The sequence below is a fragment of the Coloeus monedula genome (assembly GCF_965178545.1).
Source record: "Coloeus monedula genome assembly, chromosome: 8".
Lineage (NCBI taxonomy): Eukaryota > Metazoa > Chordata > Aves > Passeriformes > Corvidae > Coloeus > Coloeus monedula.
In genome coordinates, this window is record NC_138788.1 from 20,864,557 (window position 1) to 20,885,116 (window position 20,560).

The 20,560-nt window shown below is 40.7% G+C and overlaps 1 protein-coding gene across 1 annotated transcript in view; it reads left to right on the forward strand.

Moving 5' to 3' along the window:
- Positions 1-20,560, forward strand: part of WDFY4 (WDFY family member 4) — a 120,154-nt gene that overhangs the window by 83,344 nt on the left and 16,250 nt on the right. Inside the window, exons 47-52 of the mRNA XM_082285929.1 lie at positions 8,481-8,523; positions 9,311-9,430; positions 9,916-10,033; positions 10,706-10,815; positions 15,988-16,141; positions 17,761-17,852. Coding sequence (XP_082142055.1) covers positions 8,481-8,523; positions 9,311-9,430; positions 9,916-10,033; positions 10,706-10,815; positions 15,988-16,141; positions 17,761-17,852 — 637 coding nt within the window. The remainder of the gene's footprint in view (positions 1-8,480; positions 8,524-9,310; positions 9,431-9,915; positions 10,034-10,705; positions 10,816-15,987; positions 16,142-17,760; positions 17,853-20,560) is intronic.

Sequence of the window (20,560 nt, forward strand, 5' to 3'; positions counted from 1 at the left end):
ATGCTGGGGGATAGAGGGTCTGCAAAGGTGCCCTGCCCTCAGAAAAATGCATGTAGGTGTAGTAGTCAGACTTCTGACTCATACTGATTCTCAGCATGTGTTACATGCTTCCTGGAGGGGAGGCCTGTAAAAGTATAGTCCACTTATTCTCAGGTTTGGTGAACTCTTTCTAATCAAAGGTCATCAAATACAGCTGCTAATTATGCCTAGTGGCAAAGGAAATAGGCTGATTCCCTGGAAATGGATGACAATGTCCCTCTCAGTGAGGGTTCAGAGAGGAGCACAGGTTACATCTGAGTAATCTCAGGTCTGGGTGCTCTGGCATTTAATTGTAAAGAGTCAAATTGCAGCTTTGATGAATGATTGTTTAGGACAAAATATGGATTTGTCTACAATACATGTCCCTATGTTCATTATAAACCCTTCAGGCTTTTTGGCTACTCATTAATCATGTGTGAATACATGAAGGGGAAGCTCAAGTTACAACTAAGGCATTTCAGCTTCTTTTCAATTACATGCCATAGCCCAAAATAATGCAAAAGCATTAACCCAGCGACCACCCACTCTCCCAAGAGCTCTGTAATGAGGCAGATGCTTCAGAAAATACTGGAAGCAGTGCAGTGGATTCAATCTTGCCCTGGGGGCATGTTCCAGAATAGGTTTTTTGTTATTTTACATGAAAATATTTAAACACAGTTAAATCTTTCTGTGTGTCACTCCCATGTTTCTGTCTCTCATGAGTACTTACAGGACCATATTACCAAGGGGCAATGTCGATGCTGTTCTATCTATATGTTGACTGGTAACTGAAGCAAAGTGTAAGTACTCTTTCCACCTTTGTTGATGTTAGCGTAAATAATTTCCCCAGGAGTGAGTAGAAAGTTCTGGAGATCAAACCAGCAGGGTTTTCTAATCACAGCTCACTCATTTTAATGATTTTATGCAATATCCTTGTTGGCAATTCTGTGAAGATGAAGTTGAGCAGCATGGGGAGTGCCAGAGCCCCACTGCTGGTACAGGACACCCTGAGCCCTTTCTGGTGCACAGAGGTGGGGTAACTACCATGCTTCAGAAAAAAGATCTATAGGGGAGCTTTCTTACGTGTTGGCAGGATGAAGACAGACTTTCTGCCTCCTGTAATTGGCATGAACCAGGTGACCTTTGGGTCCAACTTTTTCTTTGTTGGAATTTTGTGTTGGACGAGTTGACCAAGACATTCAGTGCTTTTTGATAAGTGAAGCTTCTCAAACAAGTATGCCTTTTAAAAAATGAATGGGAGCCTCAAGGAGAAACATGTAATTTTTTCCTAATTTCAGTATTATAATTTCGTTTAAAATGCTTTAAAACATGTTTAAAACTCAGAAAGAAAACATTTTATTCAGTTCCTATTAATTTTTTTCTATTAATTTTCATTTAAATTCAAAGAGGGAATCATTGAGCCAAAATAGTTTCCTTTCTTACTTTAAAAAAATACCATCTAGGCAAAGAATCATTCGGTTGTGCTGCTGTTCTGGTAACTGGTTCCCAGTGCCGGGGTCCCTCTGCGCTGTGCGTGCCTGGCAGCACTAGAGGGAGCCTGGCGTACAAGGTTCAGTGCTGGAGGCTTCGCAGGACTAATGCTGCAGTTCAGCCTGCTAGGTTTGCCTATTTCTCTGTCAGTAACACTTTCCAGCCTGTTACAAAGTTTGAACATGGACCTTTCAGGTTTTTAAGAATTCCTAACAAACAGATCAGTGTGATTTTTCTGAAGACAAATCTCTTTGTATGATGCACTGCATAATGTCCAGACTCCAAAGAAGTTTCTTCACTCTGCCTTCTTTAGTTGGGTTTTTTAAAATCCAGCTGTGAACTTCTCAGATGCACCGATCTAGTCCCTAGGGAGTGCTCACTCTTTCTAAGTGCTGTTTAGTTTGGGTTAAAAGTTGGAGCCACATTCTGGGCTTTGAAAACTATGATTTGCAATTCCAAAAATAGGGATTAGTACTAAAGGACTGCAGAAACATTTTAGTGCACTCGACAACTTGAAGGGGATGGATAGCTCTCCTGCCTCTGCATGCTTGGAAGCTAATTATCAGTGTTTTACAGGGCTGCAGCTGGAGATAATGGAGCTTACTTAGCCACGTCTCTTTGGCTCTGTGTGAGAGGGCCTCAGTTCTGTAGCCACTGATATTAAAAATTCAGGAATCACAGGAGCCCTCCTTGCTTAAATGTTAATTACGCCTGTTCAGTCTTACACTCACAGTGCATCTCCTGGAATGGCAGAGGGAGAGGTACGTGTGCTGCCCTACCACCTAAGAAATGATGATGAGATTTCCCACCTGTTTTCTCTAAACCTGCACCCCACTGCCAGGTTCACCCCCCGAGTTGTTGACAAGCCTTTTGCTGGGGTGGAGGGTGCTGTATTTCTCTGATAAGGTCTCACTAAAATGGATCTTGACTAGAAAACCCTTTCCCTTTCTATCCACACTTGGTAGAATCTTTTGCCTGGATGGTGTTTTAAAAGCCCAGAGCTTTAGGAGTGTTTAATAGGCCCAGAGCTTTGAGGTTGACCTGATACAGAAATTAATAGAAACTGTGTGTCAAGGGCATCATGCTGTCTATGGTGCTCAGTTTGCTGGGAGCTGCAGGGAAGGAACAGACCTGAGCATCAGTACTATCAGTGTCTCTCTGAGGCAAGGAAGGATTGGGGATTATTCCTTTTCTGCACTTACGCACTTGCAGAGGGGTCAGTCATGACCCACTGTATCTTAAGCCTGCCCTAAGAAGGACATCTGATCCTAAAAGACTGCACATTTGGACCCTGAACATTTCTTCTTCCTTTCCCAGCACAGGTGAGAACAGAACTGACCTTCTGCCTGTAGCACTGCCAGGTGTTTCAGGACCTCCTCCTTTATGGTTCTGCCTGTACAGAATGATCTTAAGCCCATCTTGAACTACCCTGTGAGAGATTTCCTCTGTCTTTCATCTTGGAATTCTGCATGCTGCAGAACAGGCATGGCAAACCCAGTGGAGCTACGCATTCCCTGCACCTCTCTGGTGGCAGGAAGGCTGTGAGGTGACATGTGCTAATTCACCCATGGAATAGGTGGTACTATCATCTATAGTGAAATACTTGCATGCAGAGCTTAAAACCTGCACTTGTACAGCAAATGATTTTGCATGAAGCCAAGCAGTTCTGCTTTCCTGCTTACGAGCCTGTTGCCATTTCTTGTTGGATACAATCTGTTGTGGAAGAGATTCATTCACTGACTGTCTTAAATGCAGTCTCTTGCTAACAGGCGGGTTTAGATTAAATTCCACCATGAGTACATAGTTTGAGAGAAGTTTCCTTCCTTAATTTTCTTACTTTTCCAGGTGACTTCAGGGCCACCATGCTATCACACAGTGCAAGGTCACTTGCAAAACCAAGGCCCACCAAGAATAGGCAAAAATATTGTTTCATCTTAACAATTCTGCCAGGCTGCCCCCCTGCATACGATCTTACCGGTTAGCAGCTAGAAAGCTACTAGAGGGCGAGGTGCGGATGTCACAAGCTGCTCAGTTTTTCTCGGTAGTGTGGGCTGAGCATTCATAGTCTGTTACTGTGCAGTTGTCCTCTGTCTGCTCTTCTTTGAATAATGAATTAGTCTTTCAGTCTGTAAACAGACCTATGAGCAGGGAACACAGGACAGTTTCCTTTCCACAGTCCTGTGAATTCTGAGTTGTACTTCCTTGATGGAAAATGGCAGGCCTTCAAGAAGGTTGGGTGAGCGTGCCAGTGTGGAGTGGCAAAAGGGTTTCCCCGACTCCAGGGTCCTGCTCTTCAGTGCTCCTTCTGCAGCTTATGAAACTTGTGTTACTAAGCAACAGGAATGCTACGCCCTTGGAGATTATTAGCATAATGGTTGGTTCCAGACTGCAAGATCGAGCTGGAAAGAAAAGAACTGAATGGCATGCAGTGCCTGGAAATGTTAGATTTCAAATTATGCAGAAAGAAAAAGCATCTGGAGCTCGTTAGAAGCTGTTAGTCAGCTTCTAACACTGCCTTAACTGTCCATTTTAGTCACTTGACTATTTCATTTTACTTGGCTGTAGCAGAGTGAGAGATGCTTGTCTGTGAATGTTAAAACTCACAATGTTTGTGATACCATCCTTAGCACATGCCAAATGGGATAGATGTGGACAGAGGAGGGAAGGCTCATTCAATGGTACAGCAGAGACTATGAGCTGCAATTTATCTGTGCAGATCGATCTATCTATCTATCTATCTATCTATCATATCTATCTGCAATATCTATCAATCTTTGACCCTTCAAAAGTGCACTTGGTACAATGATTTCACTCCGGAGCATGTCAATTTACTGACATTTTTCACTATGACTGAGGTTACCAAACTCAAGCTTTTAGTTACCGATTGCAATAATTCCAAAATAATATCTGAAAGAAATTCTACTATGGAAGAGAAGTAGCTGAATGGTTTGTTTAGGTATTATTCACAGGAGATGCAACATTGAGGCCTGTCTCTCACTGATAATAGGTCCAAGATATTATTGGCATAAAGAAGCTGGTGATGTTTATGTACTTGTCTGATTCCAGGGTTGGAGATTGGATTCTGCTCACCTAAACAAATTAATTGAATTTACTCAACGTGTTTCTTCATGACCTGAAGTATGCCTGAGTGCAGCATCTCCACAGTGGAAAAGTTACACCTCTAAGCACTGTGAATGCACATGGTGCATTTCCTCATGAATGAGGGAGATTCCTTTCTCCTTCCCTAGCCTCTTCAGGACACTCTGGTTCAAGGAGCCCTACTTGAATATGGCATTTATTTTTTATTTTGAATTACCTCTCTATTCTTTGAGCACAGATTAAGAATACCCGGAAGGTGGACTGATACAGTCAAACAAGGAAGATATGTTGTACCTTTATTCTAAAGTAATCTAACCTAACACTTTTCTGAGTTTGAGAGAGATTTGACTGTTTCACAAGGGAAGCTGGTATTTCTTTTTAAGTCTTCTTTCCTTTTTCAATAGTATGACTTGGACCTAAGTTGTGGCTTACCAGAAAGGAGGTTTTCCTTAAAAAATCTTTGGTAATTGCAAAGATTCTTAAAGAGAAGTGATTTTAGGAGAGCCTTGGCACAGTTTTTCAGACTGTAGTCTGGAGGATGGAAGAAAAAAAAAAAAAAAAAGAAAATTAAAGCAGTTTTGTGAAATCGAAGAATCTATTAAGTTTATTGGAATTTTAGTACTAATTTTAGTGAGGGAAAAATCTTATCCTTTGAGATTCTCATCTGCAATGAATCTCCAAATGGGTTGAGGTCCACTGGCTATCACAAGAGTGAGATCATAGTCTGATGTTAATGGGAGAGGGATTAATAAATCACGTATAGTTTAGCCAAAGGTGGATCATCGTTAGTACACATTGTGTTTACATTCTGCCATGGCTGGTGCCCTATAAACATATATCTTGTAAATTAAGATATACATAGATCTGTAGGTACTTCTCTTGAGTTCATGTAATTTCACTCCCTCTGGAAGTTTAGTTATTTATATCTATAAAGCACTTCAATTTCTTTTACAAATCAGCCTTTGATTATTGATTTATTTTTAAATGCACTTAATGCGGTTGGATAACTGACCTTCATCTGCACTGAGCTTTTGCTGTGCTGTCTAGAGAGGTGTTGGCTGGAAAAATGCTGATTGGTTATCAAGGAGAAGGTAGGAATAGGCTTGAGCTGCCTGTAATGCAATTCTTGCTCCAAGACCCTCAGTCAACAGAGAATGGAGAATTTCAGATCTCTGGGGAATTAGAGGGATCATCCTCCCTTGTCCTCTGAGACCCAGAAGGATTGGCTTTTACAGGGAAGAGAGTACATTTAGCCTTGCTTATTTTCATGACATGGTGAATCTGTAAACCTCTTTGAGTTATGTAATGGCTCCCAAAGTCAGCAGAGAGAATTATTTTCACCCTTGTAGGGTCTTATTAGTTTAGGGCTTGTGACAAGCAGAGCAAGTGTTTCACTAGGGAGTCATGGCACCCACAAGTCAACACATGTATATTTGCATAACATCCACACGAGACTGGCCCTGTTTAGTCCTGTGTATAGCATTTTTATAATGCTTTCCCCTGCTTCCTAACTCAGCCAGAAATCCAAAATAAACCTGTGTGGTTTTAGTGAGCAAGTGTGCCCCTGTGGAAAGAGAAGAACCTAACTTGATCACTCTGTAACAAACAGCCTAATCCAACCACACTTCAAATAATGCTGGGAATCCTGATCCTGTTCCATCCCTTTAAGATACCCTCTCTGAGTTCCAAATGTGTCTTGGAGGCCTTACAAAGGCCACTGGGGCAAAGCTCTGTGAAATGTACATAGAGTGTGAGAGAGCTTAATTTTAAAGGGTAAGTGCTCATGATACCTGTTTTGTATTTTGGAGTTCCCACATTCATGAACCATGTGTTGCTCAAGCTGGGGGTGCAACACAACTACTCTAGTCAACAGAATTTCTTCTGATTTATACTGTGTAAATGAGATCATTGTATAATCTTTTTTTGGACAAAGAGTGAAGGTCATATTTTTCTGTGCTGGACATGAGCTCTACACCTTCTTGTGTACTGGTTTCCATAAACATTATTAGGTTTCATATGCTTAGCAGGAGAACTAAGCAAAGCTTAGGAATTGTAGACCATGTGCTAGAATTCATCCTAACTTTCATGCTTATTTATGCAAAATCCTTCTCTCAGATACACACTTTTCTCTGTAGAGAGTCCTAAGCAAGGAATAAAATAATGTGTAAACCATAGTGTTTTTCCTTTATGTACACGATTAACTGGTCCAGGATTGAATGGGCAGTAAAACAGTGATTCATAAACATGAGAGGTGATTGACAAGAATTTACTACTGCAAATTCAATAAAAGGGTAATGATCATAGACCGTTCCAGTGTTTTATTTAGATCTTTGAAGCTACTTTGAGGCCTTGCTTTGTGGATTTCTAGTGTGATCCGATACAGAGCACAGGAGTGAAAATTAGCAGCTAGTTATTCCTGCAGTAATTTTATAATCTATGCTGAACTGATTTCCTTACACTTCATGAAGTTAAAAGTCCTGACTGAGCTGGCACCTTAGGATTTGTTTTACACTCAAAGGAAAGAGCCTCTCTTACCTCTCTTACTTATCACATTGTGTCAGTAAGCCTGTTTACTTTGGCAGATGAAAAGTTTCTTCAATCTGTGTACTGGTTTTGACTGGGATAGACTTAATTTTCCTCATTTTAGAAGAAACTTGCACTTGGATTTGTGCTGGAAGCCGTGTTGATAATTGAGGGAAGTTTTAGTTATTGCTAAGCAGTGCTTACACAGGGTCAAGGCCTTTTCTATTCCTCATACTGTCCCACCAGGACCATGAGCAGTCTTGGGGTGCACAAGAAGTTGGGAGGGAACACAGCCAGGACGGCTGATCCCACATGGCCGAAAGCGTGTTCTGCACCAATCTATGCCATACTTGGCATAAAAAGCTGGGGGGAGAAGGAAGAGGCAGGGACATTCCGAGCAATGGTGTGTTCTCATAAGTCATTGTTAGATGTGATGGAGCCATGGAGATGGCTCAACACCAGCCTGCCAACGGGAAGTAGTGAGTGAATTCCTTGTTTTGTCTTGTTTTGTTTGCATGCACATCCTATACTTTATCTGTTAAACTCTTAACCCACCAGTTTTCCCACTTTTCCTCCTTCAGTTCCACCATTCCTATGCAAGGGAGACTGTGCTGGGCTCATTTAGTAGTTGGGGTTAAACCACAGTAATCCAAATCTGTCATTTGTCTCAGTTTGGTCTCTAGATATTGACAAGAACAAGTCGATGGTCTTCAGATACTGACATATGTTCTGGTTCAGTGCAGTTGAAATGAAACTTTTGTTTCCTCAGAATCTTTGACTTTCTTTTTTCAAGTTAATTCTCCTGCTTTTAGTTGATCTGGTTTTTTTTATTTAAAGTTTTAATAACAAGTTGCATTTTGATAACAAAAAAGTGGAAAGGATATTTATTACTTCAAAAATATTAAAATGACAATCCATTTTTTAAGAACTACATTAGTTTCAAAGTGCTTTGTGCAACAACAGTATTTGATTTGGAGACTGAGAGACTTCTGTTTTTAAGCCAGTGTTTTCTGAATGCTTCAGAAAAGCATGAGCTTTTGAGAATAAGGCTTCAGAATGGAAGCAGACAGGCGTAATGGTACCTGTCGTTAGCACTCTGTAGCTCTACAATGGCATGAGACTGGGAGTACAGACTGATGACTTAACTCAGAACAGCACTAACATAATCAATGATGCTCTGATTTTGGAATTATTTAGTCAATGATGAAACCTCAACCTTCTCCTAGTGTTGGTGTTCTCTTATTTCTGTGGGATGAGAGCGGGGGCACAGGGAGCACAGATGTTAACATGTTGGCTTTCTTTTATTGTTCTGAAGCAGGCTGTTTCAATCAAATGTTTGTTCCATACAGGAAGCACTCAGGAGGGGAAAAGACAATGCTCCAGAAGTGGCAGGTAAACTAAATCTTGGCTACACATGATTAAGCAAAGAATTTCAGCACACAGATATGTCTGCACACAGATATATGTGTGTGTACATATGTACCTCATGGCCTAAACTGTTCTCTCACTGCTGGAGGTGAGGTTATTGGCAAGAAGAGCACAGTATTTACATCTGGTTATTGCAGTTTTTGCTCCTCCTGCTATGAAACATATGGTGCTACTGTCTGGCAGATTAAGTGTGATTTTGTGCACAATTTTAAATTGAGACCAAAGAGAGCCACCTAGTTGAATGCCTGTTCACAGATCATCTGTACATCTAAATCAATGTGCCAGATGTTTTGCTGAGCTGGGAGATGTGTGTACTTTTCTGTAGTCACGATCTTGGTGACTTGAGACAAAGGAAGAAATCCATACCTTCTTGTTTATATGTAGCACTTTGTGCAGCCTTTTCTGTATAGGCAGTTGTCCAGGGTTTTCCAATATCCAGACTGGATGCATTTGGCTCACTTTTAAATTGGGAAAAAGTGCTCTGTTATGCAAATACAGCATAAAAGCACTGCATGATTATAGACAAATGCAAATGGCCTGTCTGAAGAAGAGACAGAATGAAGACAGGTTCTGTTGAATGGATTGTTGTATAAGGGGTATTGCGTTGATCTGAATGGCAAAGGATGATTGATTTCACTATTTATAATTCTTTTCCTGGTGGACCTGGGAACCACAGGCTCCTGAGGGTGCCTTTGCATGGTTTTCAGGGGCAGAGTCTGTAGATTTTAATGCTTGTTTCCTTTCCCTGCAGAAGAGGGAGATCAGCAACTTTGATTACCTCATGTACCTGAACACTTTGGCTGGCCGCAGCTACAACGATTACATGCAGTATCCTGTGTTTCCGTGGGTCCTTGCTGACTATCACTCTGAGGTCAGTGCTTGCTGCAGAATTACATACTTTCTATAGTAGCAACTGCACAAAGGATTGGTGAATTATGTCACTGAAGCAGAGGGGTCTAGAGCAATGGTTTAAAATCTGAAATAGTTAGAACTGTACTGCTTCTATATAGATTACCCTTATCTTCAAGTCAGCATACTGAGGATCATGTTCTGTCTCACAAAGGTGGATGAACATCTGTTTAATACGGACCTGGTTAAGGACAGGTTGCATCAGCTCAGCAGATAGGCATGAACAGGTTTCTGTGACCACAGAGAAGAAGTTTTAGACAGAAAAGACTTGAGAGTAATATGCAATCTGACAGGTCCTTTATTTGTGAAGTTCTGGAGGAGAGTAAACCTGTGATCTTCTTGTATGAGCAAAACATTCAACACAGTCTTGCCACGATCCAGTATCACTGGAATAGTCATGATGTCTAAGATCTTAAAATCTCCATCTCTGCTGGGTTTTCTTTTCAGACTCTAAACCTCACTAATCCTCATACATTTCGAGACCTGTCAAAGCCCATGGGAGCACAGACTGTGGAGAGGAAACGCAAGTTCATCCAGCGCTTCAATGAAGTGGAAAAGAGTGAGGGTGAGTGTTTTAGGAGACTAATAGACAGCAGAGGCTTGAGTCCCCTCAGAATATCCAAAAACTTTGCAGAGCTGTGGCTAAGGGAAACACCATGCCAAGGAGAACCCCTCTCTCTGCTGTATACAAGCTGATTATTGATTGAAAGAGAAATGTCTCCTGCAAATACTGCCTTATGTGCCTTGTACTGCTGAATTCTGTTCTCTTCCCTTGGACAGAAAAAAATGCTACAGCAAAAAGCAATGTTCCCTGGAAAAGACTGTGCTGTTAGCTAAGCTGCACGTTGGTCTTATTTGTTAGCTAAGCTTCATGTAGGAGGCTGCTGCACACAGGTTAACTAACAGCTACCTTAAGAAAAGGAAACAGAATGTTAAGGCTATTGACCTCTGGAGATCAAGACCTTATTGGCGCTACTGGAGAAAGGGATGGTCTGGAAAGTTAAAGGCCTTATTCTTCAGAAAATGAAATGTGGAAGGCAAAAAGTGAAGATACTTCAGTAGTAACTGTGCACATTCAATGCACATATTCAGTGCAAGGTGTGCTTTAGCTCACAGGTCTTTGAACACATCTGCTTAAAATACCTGTTCCCTATTTAGCTGTATTGTGGTAACTGGATGCTATGGGCTTGAAATGGTGGCATTTTGTACTGGAATCTGATTTGTGTGCAATTTCCAGGAGACCTGTCAGCCCAGTGCCATTACTGTACTCACTACTCATCAGCAATTATAGTGGCATCTTACCTGGTCCGAATAGAGCCATTTACCCAGACCTTCTGTTCTCTGCAGGTAAGGGGCAAGATAACTTCTTTCCTGCACCTTGTTATGAACTATTTAGTGCATTACAGAGGCTGTGGAATGAAGGGGGATTGCCTCTGACATTTTCTGTACTCTCTGTGTGGACTTGGGGCTTACTCAGGGCAACCTTTATGCCATGAATGTTGAATTCAGTGAAAACATCTTAACGGGACCATGATTGATGCAAGGGAGAAGGATTATTTAGTTTTGTGAGAACTGAGGCATGTAAACAGATAGCTAATATTTTATTACTTGTCTGACCATTAACTTCTGACTTTGGGGCAGATGAGACTTGGTATCATTTTCTGTGAGATGGTAGGTCTTCCAAGCCCAAGTACAGTCATGTGGCTACTGGCAAGCACTTGGAGCTTGCTGTGGTGGCATAAGGAGCATTCCTGGGCCAGGTGAGGATGTTTAGGTTCTGCTAGGTGTGAAATGATAGGGATCATGGGATCAACTTCCTGAAGAAGTGGGATGGGATTACATCCAGTGCTCCAGAAGGAATATTTAGTGTAATCTTGTTCTGAACTTCTTACTGTTTATACAGTGCCAAGCTGGCTCTCACCATGGAATTGAATTTATGGAAATTGAACGTTGTGCGTACCTTTCCCATCTGCCCAGCATACAGGGGCACCAAATTTCCTGATTGCCCTTTTCAGCAGGCAGCTGGTAATGCTCAAGCAAATATACTTGGGCTGCAGCAGAGAGTTGTTACCCTCATTTCTGTAAGGTGTTGTGCTGTAACAGGGTCTACCAGGAGGACAGATCCTCCAAGGTGTATTTTTTAAGGAGTATCTTGCTGAAATCTACCTATCCTTGTGGAAAAATACAGTAAGATAGCTAGGCCAGAATATTCCACATTTGGAGACTGCTGTATGGATAATGAGGGATGGCCATGTCTCCTGCAGCTTTCCAAGTGCTTTGCTGTTGTGGCTTGGGTTTTTTTTTTCAGTGAACTAATACAAATAAAGTGCTGTGTTAATTAAGTAATAAGCCCTGTGATATTGGCTGTTACCAGCAGTAGCTGATGGTTTAGTGAACCACCTGAGGCAATGGTTGCCATCACACTCTGTGAGCCATATGTTAGCTGCAGTCATGAATGACTGTGGAGCAGTTATTTCTTGTTGTAAACAACAAAGGCTGCCGTATCTCCCTGGCACACTTTTCATGCATAATGAGTTCACAGTCTGAGTGAATGCTTTGTGGCTGTGTTTGTGTGATTAGCAGGTAACCAGCAGTTTTGTGAGGATAGTTGTCTTCAAAGGCTGCTGAGATCTGAAGCACTCAAAATTTTGTTCAGATGTGGATCCACTGGAAGAAACAGTAGAACTTCCATTCTTACTCTTTTGCTTTTATGTTGGTGCATGCTCAGCTGAGCTCATTGTTGTCATTTACCCCAGGTGACTGGTCCTATGGCAGCTTAGGAATTGCTGTGAGATGCTGTCAGGCAAACAGCAGATCTGAGAAGTGTATGATCAAGTCAACGGCAGGTTGCAAAAAGAGAACTGCCACACTTAAGACCCTGGAAAGGTGCTGCTGCCTTTGGGAGCTGTGAAAGCTTCTCAGCATCTTAAAAATTGAAAAAGCTATATTTACATCTGCAGGTGGACAGTCTGAATACATGACAAGGAAATGCAACAACTTGGGTGCACTCTGTGAAAAGTTGATGTTGGCATAACATCTTCTCTCAGGTCAAACAGTTCGATTTGCACCTGACCACAGAAGGCAGCAGCGAGCAAGCGTTGCCTTCAGTAACGGGTCTGTACAGGAGAAACCTTATTTCACCTTTTTTTAAGTGTCTTGAAATCTGGCTCTGTATAAAAGTTTGTATGTGCTGTGCATATTGTACTTGGAATGGAGGTAAAATTGGTTTATCAAACAGGTATTGGCTGGTACCTTCCACTTTACCTTGGTCAAGTAGCTCCTGGAATTCTTTTCAAGAATTGGCCTCAGCACCATAAAAGAGCAATAAAGGTTTCTGTGTTTAGTGTCTTTATTGGAAAGGCATTCCAGGACTCCATACCTTCAATATTGAGATTTGCTTTTGATCAACTCATCTTTTTATCCCTTTTTATTCTTATCCCACTTTTGCACTTCAGCTGTCAGATTGACCTTTCCTGACATTTCCCTCTCAAAAGTACTTATAGAGAGCAGGGTCTTTACTCTTCATTGTGTTACTGACTCTTGAGCAGTCATTTAAGCACTACCAGCAGGTAATAACTTCTCAGCATCTCTGGGAATGTTGTAAGTCTTTGCACCATCATAAGCAACTCTTAGAAACACTTTGAGGTCTTTGGGTCTAGAGCACCACCAAGGTGATGCTTAGTGTTATAAATTTGTGAAGTTCTGACTTCTCTCCAGAGAACATTTTGCCTACTTACTTTGTATATACCCTGCTGGACTGTAGTTTTTAAAAGCATATTTTTCCAGTATTTCTGATGACAGTAAGGCCTCTACTGAAAGGAAAGAAAACAGAGACTTACTGTGTCAGGCTGTAGAAAAGTCATAAGAGTTCGTTGTCTTGCAATCTAAAAGCATAAAGCAATTCTTGATTCTCTTTTTCCCTTTCAGTGCAGTTTTTGCATTCATAGAGAGAGAAAACTCATTAATTCTGATATAAATATATGCAAATAAATTTATTAATATAGGAAATGGGAAAATCAGTTATTGCTTCCTTTATAAATAATACAGGCTTAAGTTTTAAAGATATTACTTTTCCCTAAAATGAATTAGACAGCCAGGGAAAAAATCACATTTTTTCGTGGTGGTAATATCTTTAACCAGATTTGTCGCGCTAACAGCATTTCCTATGTATATATTATTTTTATTTAATACAGGTAATCTTTTTATTACAAATCGTATTGTTTCTCAGGAGATTACCACCAGCTCTCATAAAAGCTGCAAAAAAAGATGAAAAAGCATCAATCACCACCAGACACAGCACACTGTGTGCAGATTAAATATACAAAGCCCTTTAATATGCTTCAATGAGATACTTGTTAGCTGTTGATTTATTTATAGTCCTCCTTCTACTCTGTTTTAATTTCAATTTGAATTTGACTCCAAGGGTCCCTGCCTAATAATGATCAAGAGCAAGATGACCTTGTGCATCAGATTAACTCCAGATAGGCTTGCTCATGTGATTAGCCACTTTTTCACTCTGTCCCTTGAGTGGGTGTGGGAAGGCTTCACAATTGTCACTGGTATAAAGAAGGACAAGAAGCTAAAGCAGAACTATGCTGTCATTTAGAGATGGGGCTGGACCAGAAGCCTGGTCACAATTCACCTTAGGGGAAAGAGGGGTGGGATCTTTCCATCTGGAATATATGCTCAGTTTTGGTGTGAGTCTATCTCAAAAGACAAGCAAGGAATGGGGCTTCAGCCCTTAGGGTTTTTTTGACTACTGTCTTCTAATAACTTATCCATGAAGGTATTTTCTCCCTCACAAAAGATGTGGCAAAAATGACTTCTTGACTTGCAGTTGCCAGACTGAGCAGAGCAGATCTAAAGGAGTTGCAACCTAAGTGTGCGAGTACTTGGGGAATAAAAAGGGCAGTGGTTCTTAGCATCAGAAACCCATGTGGGACCTGCTGCTGGGGTTCTTCTGCTCCGTGGGAGTGGGATCCCATCCTCACAGCATGAGAGTGCTTAAATGTTGTTTTCCTATGTGATAGATTGCAAATCAAAACTTCAGCTGATTGTTACTGTACAGAAGTACAACATCCTCCTCATCTAGCACATGCAACAGTCTACAGGCAGAGAGAAAACTAACTGAAGGTTTTGTTTTCCCTAGAGGTCAGCCACAGACAGAACCTGACTGCATCTCATATCTTTAACAGATTGACTCTTGCACCTTGTCTGTGTTTTAGTGTCTTCATTATGCAATCCCACTGGCTTATTATTTTTGCCTAGGGAAGCAGCTTTGAGGATTGAGTGGTTGAGGGTGAGCAATCATTCACACATGTTCACTGTACTGCAGAACTATTTAAAGGTACTCGTTCTATCTCTGAAAATCTCTCTTGAGCCCTGGCAGTGGGATGTACTGTTATGTCTCATGACACGTAATCCAAATTAATTAACCCCAAGGAGAAATGTCTATATTAGCTTGGGAGCACTGCTGCCAGCACCTGAAGTAGGTATTGAGAAACAATTCAGTTCTGTCACTTTAATACAGTTAAAAAGTCAGCTTTCCTCTAAAACAGTTTGATTTTTCTGACAAACTCATTCAGATGATCTCCAAAAACTGATTTTTATTTGGTTATTTCCATTATTATAGAAATTTTATGTTACTGTAAGTTCTTTCACGCTCAATGTAGGGATTCATTTGTAAAGGTAAACCTGGATTTTCACAAATGCATACAGTATCTAAAATCCCATTAGGAAATTCTGTAGAAAGTATGGTTTAATTAGGAGGCACATATCCTTCATTCACTAAGTGACTTTTTTTTTTTTTAATTTCCTCTTGAGGCCTTAGTTCAGAATAATGTCCTGGGTCACTAAGGTTGCTTTTGCCTAGTGTTTGACTCTCATTAATCTAAACATGTTCAAATATTCTCAAGATGTGAGGTAGTTTTTTATCTCCTTTATTACTTACCAGTTCAGCTCGGGTCCCAGAATTTTTTTTCTCCCCTCTTTATGCTGTCTCTCCTTCCCATAAGGAATGACCAGTCCCTGCACACTCCTGCCCACTGGGCCTTTCCTGTTTTCCTGGATCTAATGTATGTTACTTCAGTGGTAACCTCTCCTTCTCCAAGGATTTTTTTCATAAGACAATTGCACATAAGATTGTTCACACTTGTTTGGGTCACAAGTGAATTTGGCCATTGCTTGCAAATCACTTTGGGATGAAATAAATTAATTGCTTTCAGAAGCATTACTAATGGGCATGGTGATATTCTCAAGCTGCCCATGATGGCTCCTGCTTGCCTCTGTGTTATTGCAGGCTGTGCTAAGACTCTAGGTTTGATGGCTTCTCAACATACATACCTACAAATCAGGACTAAGACAGGTCCTAGCATAAGATCACACTACTTAGAGCCAGGACAGATCTTGAGGCATCCCCTTATGAACCATGTGATAAGGGGATCATTACAAAATTAGCTAAGATGTCTTTAATTTAACAGAATAGTGACACAAGTCTTTTTGTCTGTCTCCATTTCACAGGGTGGGAGTTTTGATGTTGCAGACAGGATGTTTCACAGTGTCAAGAGCACATGGGAATCAGCATCAAGGGACAACATGAGTGATGTCAGGGAGCTCATCCCTGAATTCTTTTACTTGCCAGAGTTCCTAACCAATGCAAATCACTTTGAACTTGGTAAGTTCTAGTGTTCCATCCAGCATCCTACCAAAAGAAAAGATCCAGATCTTGTGTTGAGAGTCAGTCTCTGGACATTGTGGGCTGATGAGTCTTTCTAATGATGAGATAATTTTTTATTCAAATAACACTACAAGAATGCAAGCTTCTGAAAACTGAATTATGTCAGAAGAACCAAGTTGCCAGCTCAGGAAGAAGCAAGCAGTTCCTACTAATTACTGTGCAAAAGAATTACACATTTTGTCACACAAAAGTGGATTTTTATATAACCAATCTAGTTGGTTGCTTTTTAAAATTTGGCCTGTATTATCAAATCTATGTAGCTATTGAAAATGTATTATTCCTTTGGAGATGTGTCAATTGTTAAATGGTGTTGGTGAAAGGTGGGATTGTTTTTGTTTTGTTTTGTTTTGTTTTAATCTCCATGAGATCACAAGGTGATTAAAGTTTCCAAATGTCCTCACTCTCATCTTCAAAGGTTCTGCACAACTCACATGAACTTGATGCATTTTCCCTGTCCTCAAGCAGCATCACAATCCCCTCTGAATGTACACTGTCTCTAAACCTTTCTGCATCCTTGATGAAGGCTCAGAGAGAATACAGAAAAAACACTCTTCAGAAATAGGCATGGCAGTTCTGATTCACTTCACTTGACAGGACTTTCACACCATTTGCAATGCAAAGCTGCTTTCTATAATAGACACTGTTTGGTTAACAATTAAGGCAGGGGAAAAATACCTGAAGAATCATCCTAAATTGGTGACAGCAAAGGCAGCTTAACCCATGGTATTGAAATCTAGCTGTAATTGTATTTAAGATACCAGTGAAATGAGGCATGCTAAAAGATAGGAATGTATATATTTATATATAAGAATAGGGGAAAAAATGTGCTAGAAGTTTGTTAAAAGATAAAAAAGAATTGGGGTAGTTTCATCCTGAGAGGAGGCCAAGAAAAAAAGCCTGGCTGAAATAAAGATTCAGAGACTGACCTGAGTGGAACTGAGTGGAGGGACCCAAAGGACACCAGAATCTTGTCAGTAGAGAGCAAATATACAGGAAGATTTTACAACAGGCAAAGCCAAGAACCCAAATCTGTACTCTGCTAAACTGTAGGGATACTTGTGGTCCCAGAACTGAACCTCAATTTAGATTTGAATTCATCCAGTTGCACAACACTGTGCTCTGAATTAAGAACATATGCTCACCTTCTGAAAGGAATCAGGTTGCAAAGGACTTGAGAACAAAATCCCTCTCAGTGGCTCCTTTGGTAGGAATATTTGGCAGTTAGGCCCACAGGATTATGTATAAAAAGAAAGTTGTGTAAACACATTTGTCTTGTCTGTGTTTGCATTCTGTACTAAAATGGTCTGTGCTGAGGACATGCATATTTTTACTCTGTTAATGACAATTACTAGAACATCTTCTCACTGCTTTATTACTGGATCAGAAATCCCAGAACACTGATTCTTCAGTATTCTATGGCCCTAAATTTGATGAACCTGAAACTGCCTGTAGGAAAATCACCTCAGCTTCCTTTGACTTTGGTGTTTCAGTAAAGTTGTTCCTATTTTCAATGTGTCTGATTCTCGGTTTTGGTTCTCCCTTTGTAATTCCTGCAGGCTGCATGCAGGATGGAACAGTGCTGGGAGATGTGCAGCTTCCTCCTTGGGCAGATGGGGATCCCCATAAATTCATTCTCCTGCACAGACAGGTCAGTGAATATAAAGATTTGTGACAAAATGCTACCTGGGTGCCATTGAAAATGAAGCTCTGAAAGCCAGAGTTACAAATGAAAATGCTGAATCCAAATGTGTCCTATCATTGTGGAGTTCGTGTTGGTTCTGAACTTTGCATGTCTATTTGTCTGCCTAATAATTTACCTTGAATCAAGGCAAACTTTTCAGACCAGATGTGGATTACATGTAGGTTTGTGGCATGACCATATCTCAGCCCACAAGTGTAAGAGAACATAATATACTGTACAGGAATTTATATGCATACAGTTCTGTGTTGCTGCTAACAACATGTGTGTTTATTTAAATTATTTATTTCCATCTCTGAGTCATGCCAGAACTAAACTTATTTTTTTATTTTTGGGGGTTGGGGTGGGGGAAACCTAATGTAATTCTCTGCCTTTAATGGAGTCAGCCTTGGCAATTTGAAAACAAATAGCTCTAAGGTCCTGAGACTTACTGCAATTAGTGCTATTTATTAATAGTTAGAAAGTCTTCTGTGTGATGTCATCTGCCTCATAAAAGTGAAAGCAAATGCAATTCTAGATGAAGATTGTTGCATTGAACTCAGACTTTGCAGCATAATATCTTGGTGCAGGTCTCTGTAGTGCTCCTGCATTACCCCATCAGATTTCCTTGGGTGAGCTGCATGTGTGAGTGCACACAGATTGTTGCTGTGTACAGCTGTGATGAATGTATGTGTTAGCATTGGTGGGGCTAAACAAACAGCCCATGATTTTCAAGGCATTACATTATCCTGGTTTGTCACGTAGCTTCAGTTTTTGCCTCAGTGGGTGTAGGTTCTTCTCACCTCTGCTATGCAGGTCCTGCCCTTGGGATTTCACCTTTCTCTCTCCATAATCACTTTGTAGGTGATTATATTCAAACCTATGGATACAACCATCTTTTCTGTTTTGGTATCTCCAAATAAGCCTTTCCTCAGTTGACCTCTCCAATGCTGGCTTAAATCCTGTCTCTGACCTCCTTACTACCTTAACTTCTTGTTCTTCTTTTGAACAAAACCAGGGTCATACTCTTATTTTGTAAATACTTTTCTTCACTGTTCACTGAACCATTAACAGCAACCACAATATTCCCACTAAGTTACCATTACTTTCATAGAATCATGAAATGGTTTGGGTTGGAAGGGACCTTAAAGATATCCCAGTTCCAGCCCCTCTGCCATGGGCAAGGTTACCTTTCACTGGACCACAGTGCTCAAAGTCCCGTCCAACCTGACCTTGAATGGTTTCAGCAATGAAGCATCCACAATTTTCTCTGGGCAACCTGTTCTAAATTCTAAGCACCCTCACAGTGGAAAGTCCCTTCCTAACATCTAATGTAAATCTACCCTCTCTGTTTAAAGTCGTTCCTCTTTTTCCTATCTCTACATTCCCTTGTAAAAAGTTCCTCTCTGGCTTTCTTGTAGGCCTCCCCTTAGGTACTGGAAGGTTCCTGATGCTGCAAACTCTTTGGCTTGTGAATGACTGAGTATGAGACAGAGCCTGTTCAACTCTGGTTTCATTCACACATGCTCAGGTTACTCCTGTGAGTGAACATGGATAAGGTCTGAGCCTGTGCTTGCCTACTTATTTTTGTGCAGTAATCCTGCTTTTGTGGGGTTTTTTAATGACTGTTGTTTATATAGTGTGACTGTTGATTATATAGTGAGATATTTCATCTTTTCATTTAAGAGATTAAGAGGCTCTCTTTAGTTTCTATTTTGAATTTATGACCTGAACACTTCACTTTAAATCTGTGTCAGAACAGTAATGCTAAAAATATTTAAATGAAGTTAAAGTTCTATCTTTCTGCTTTACCTATTTTGAAATGGATAACTCTTATTATGGATAACCTACTAAAAATTTTGTCTTCAATCATTTTGAAAATGCAGTCATCTACCAGATTTTTTTTTGCCAAAGAACTGAAATTGAGATTAAGAGCCACGTTTAGAATGCTTCATTTCCTTTTCATACACAATAATAGGTATTACTGAGACAGACTTCTCTGAAGCTGTGTAGAAAGTGACTTAGAGGCTCAGAGCTCTGTTCACACTGAAAGGTGATGGAAGGGAAGAGAGACCTGAGCTTTTGTCAGAGCCCATAACTACATGATGATACAGCTACTAGGAGGAAGGAGATCCTCATTTAAGTTTTGTGTGCACTGCAGACTTGCTCATGGAAGTAAAGTCCTTGCTCAACTAAAGAGTTGAATCCAGGGAATGCCCAGTCTCCTACCTACTGCAAATTGGTTTTGGCCGCTGAGGTCAAATATGCAACAGTTCCCTTGTATTCCTCAGTGGCTCCTTGGAAGGTATGGAGGCTTTGGGGCTGTCTGGTTCCTTTCACTGCTCTGTCTCATGGTCTCTCTGTGACTGTCCGAGGTGCTCAATCTCTGTTTTCCAGTTTCCCAAATATGGGAAAGGTAACACTGTCCTTCCCTACCAGATGTGCTGCAGACAAAAAGCCACATATGACTGAAAGATGCTGCAATTTTACATTGATGCTTTTTAAAGAAAAACATAGGGAGACATCCTGTCTATTCTACTATGGTTTGTTTGGAGTGTAAAATACTGAGCACCTTACTGCTTGTGTAATGGTGACTACTCCAAAGGCACTTGGATACCATGGAGAAATCTGCTTTTACCTAGTACTTTAGAATAATGGTACAATTTGGAAATGAATCT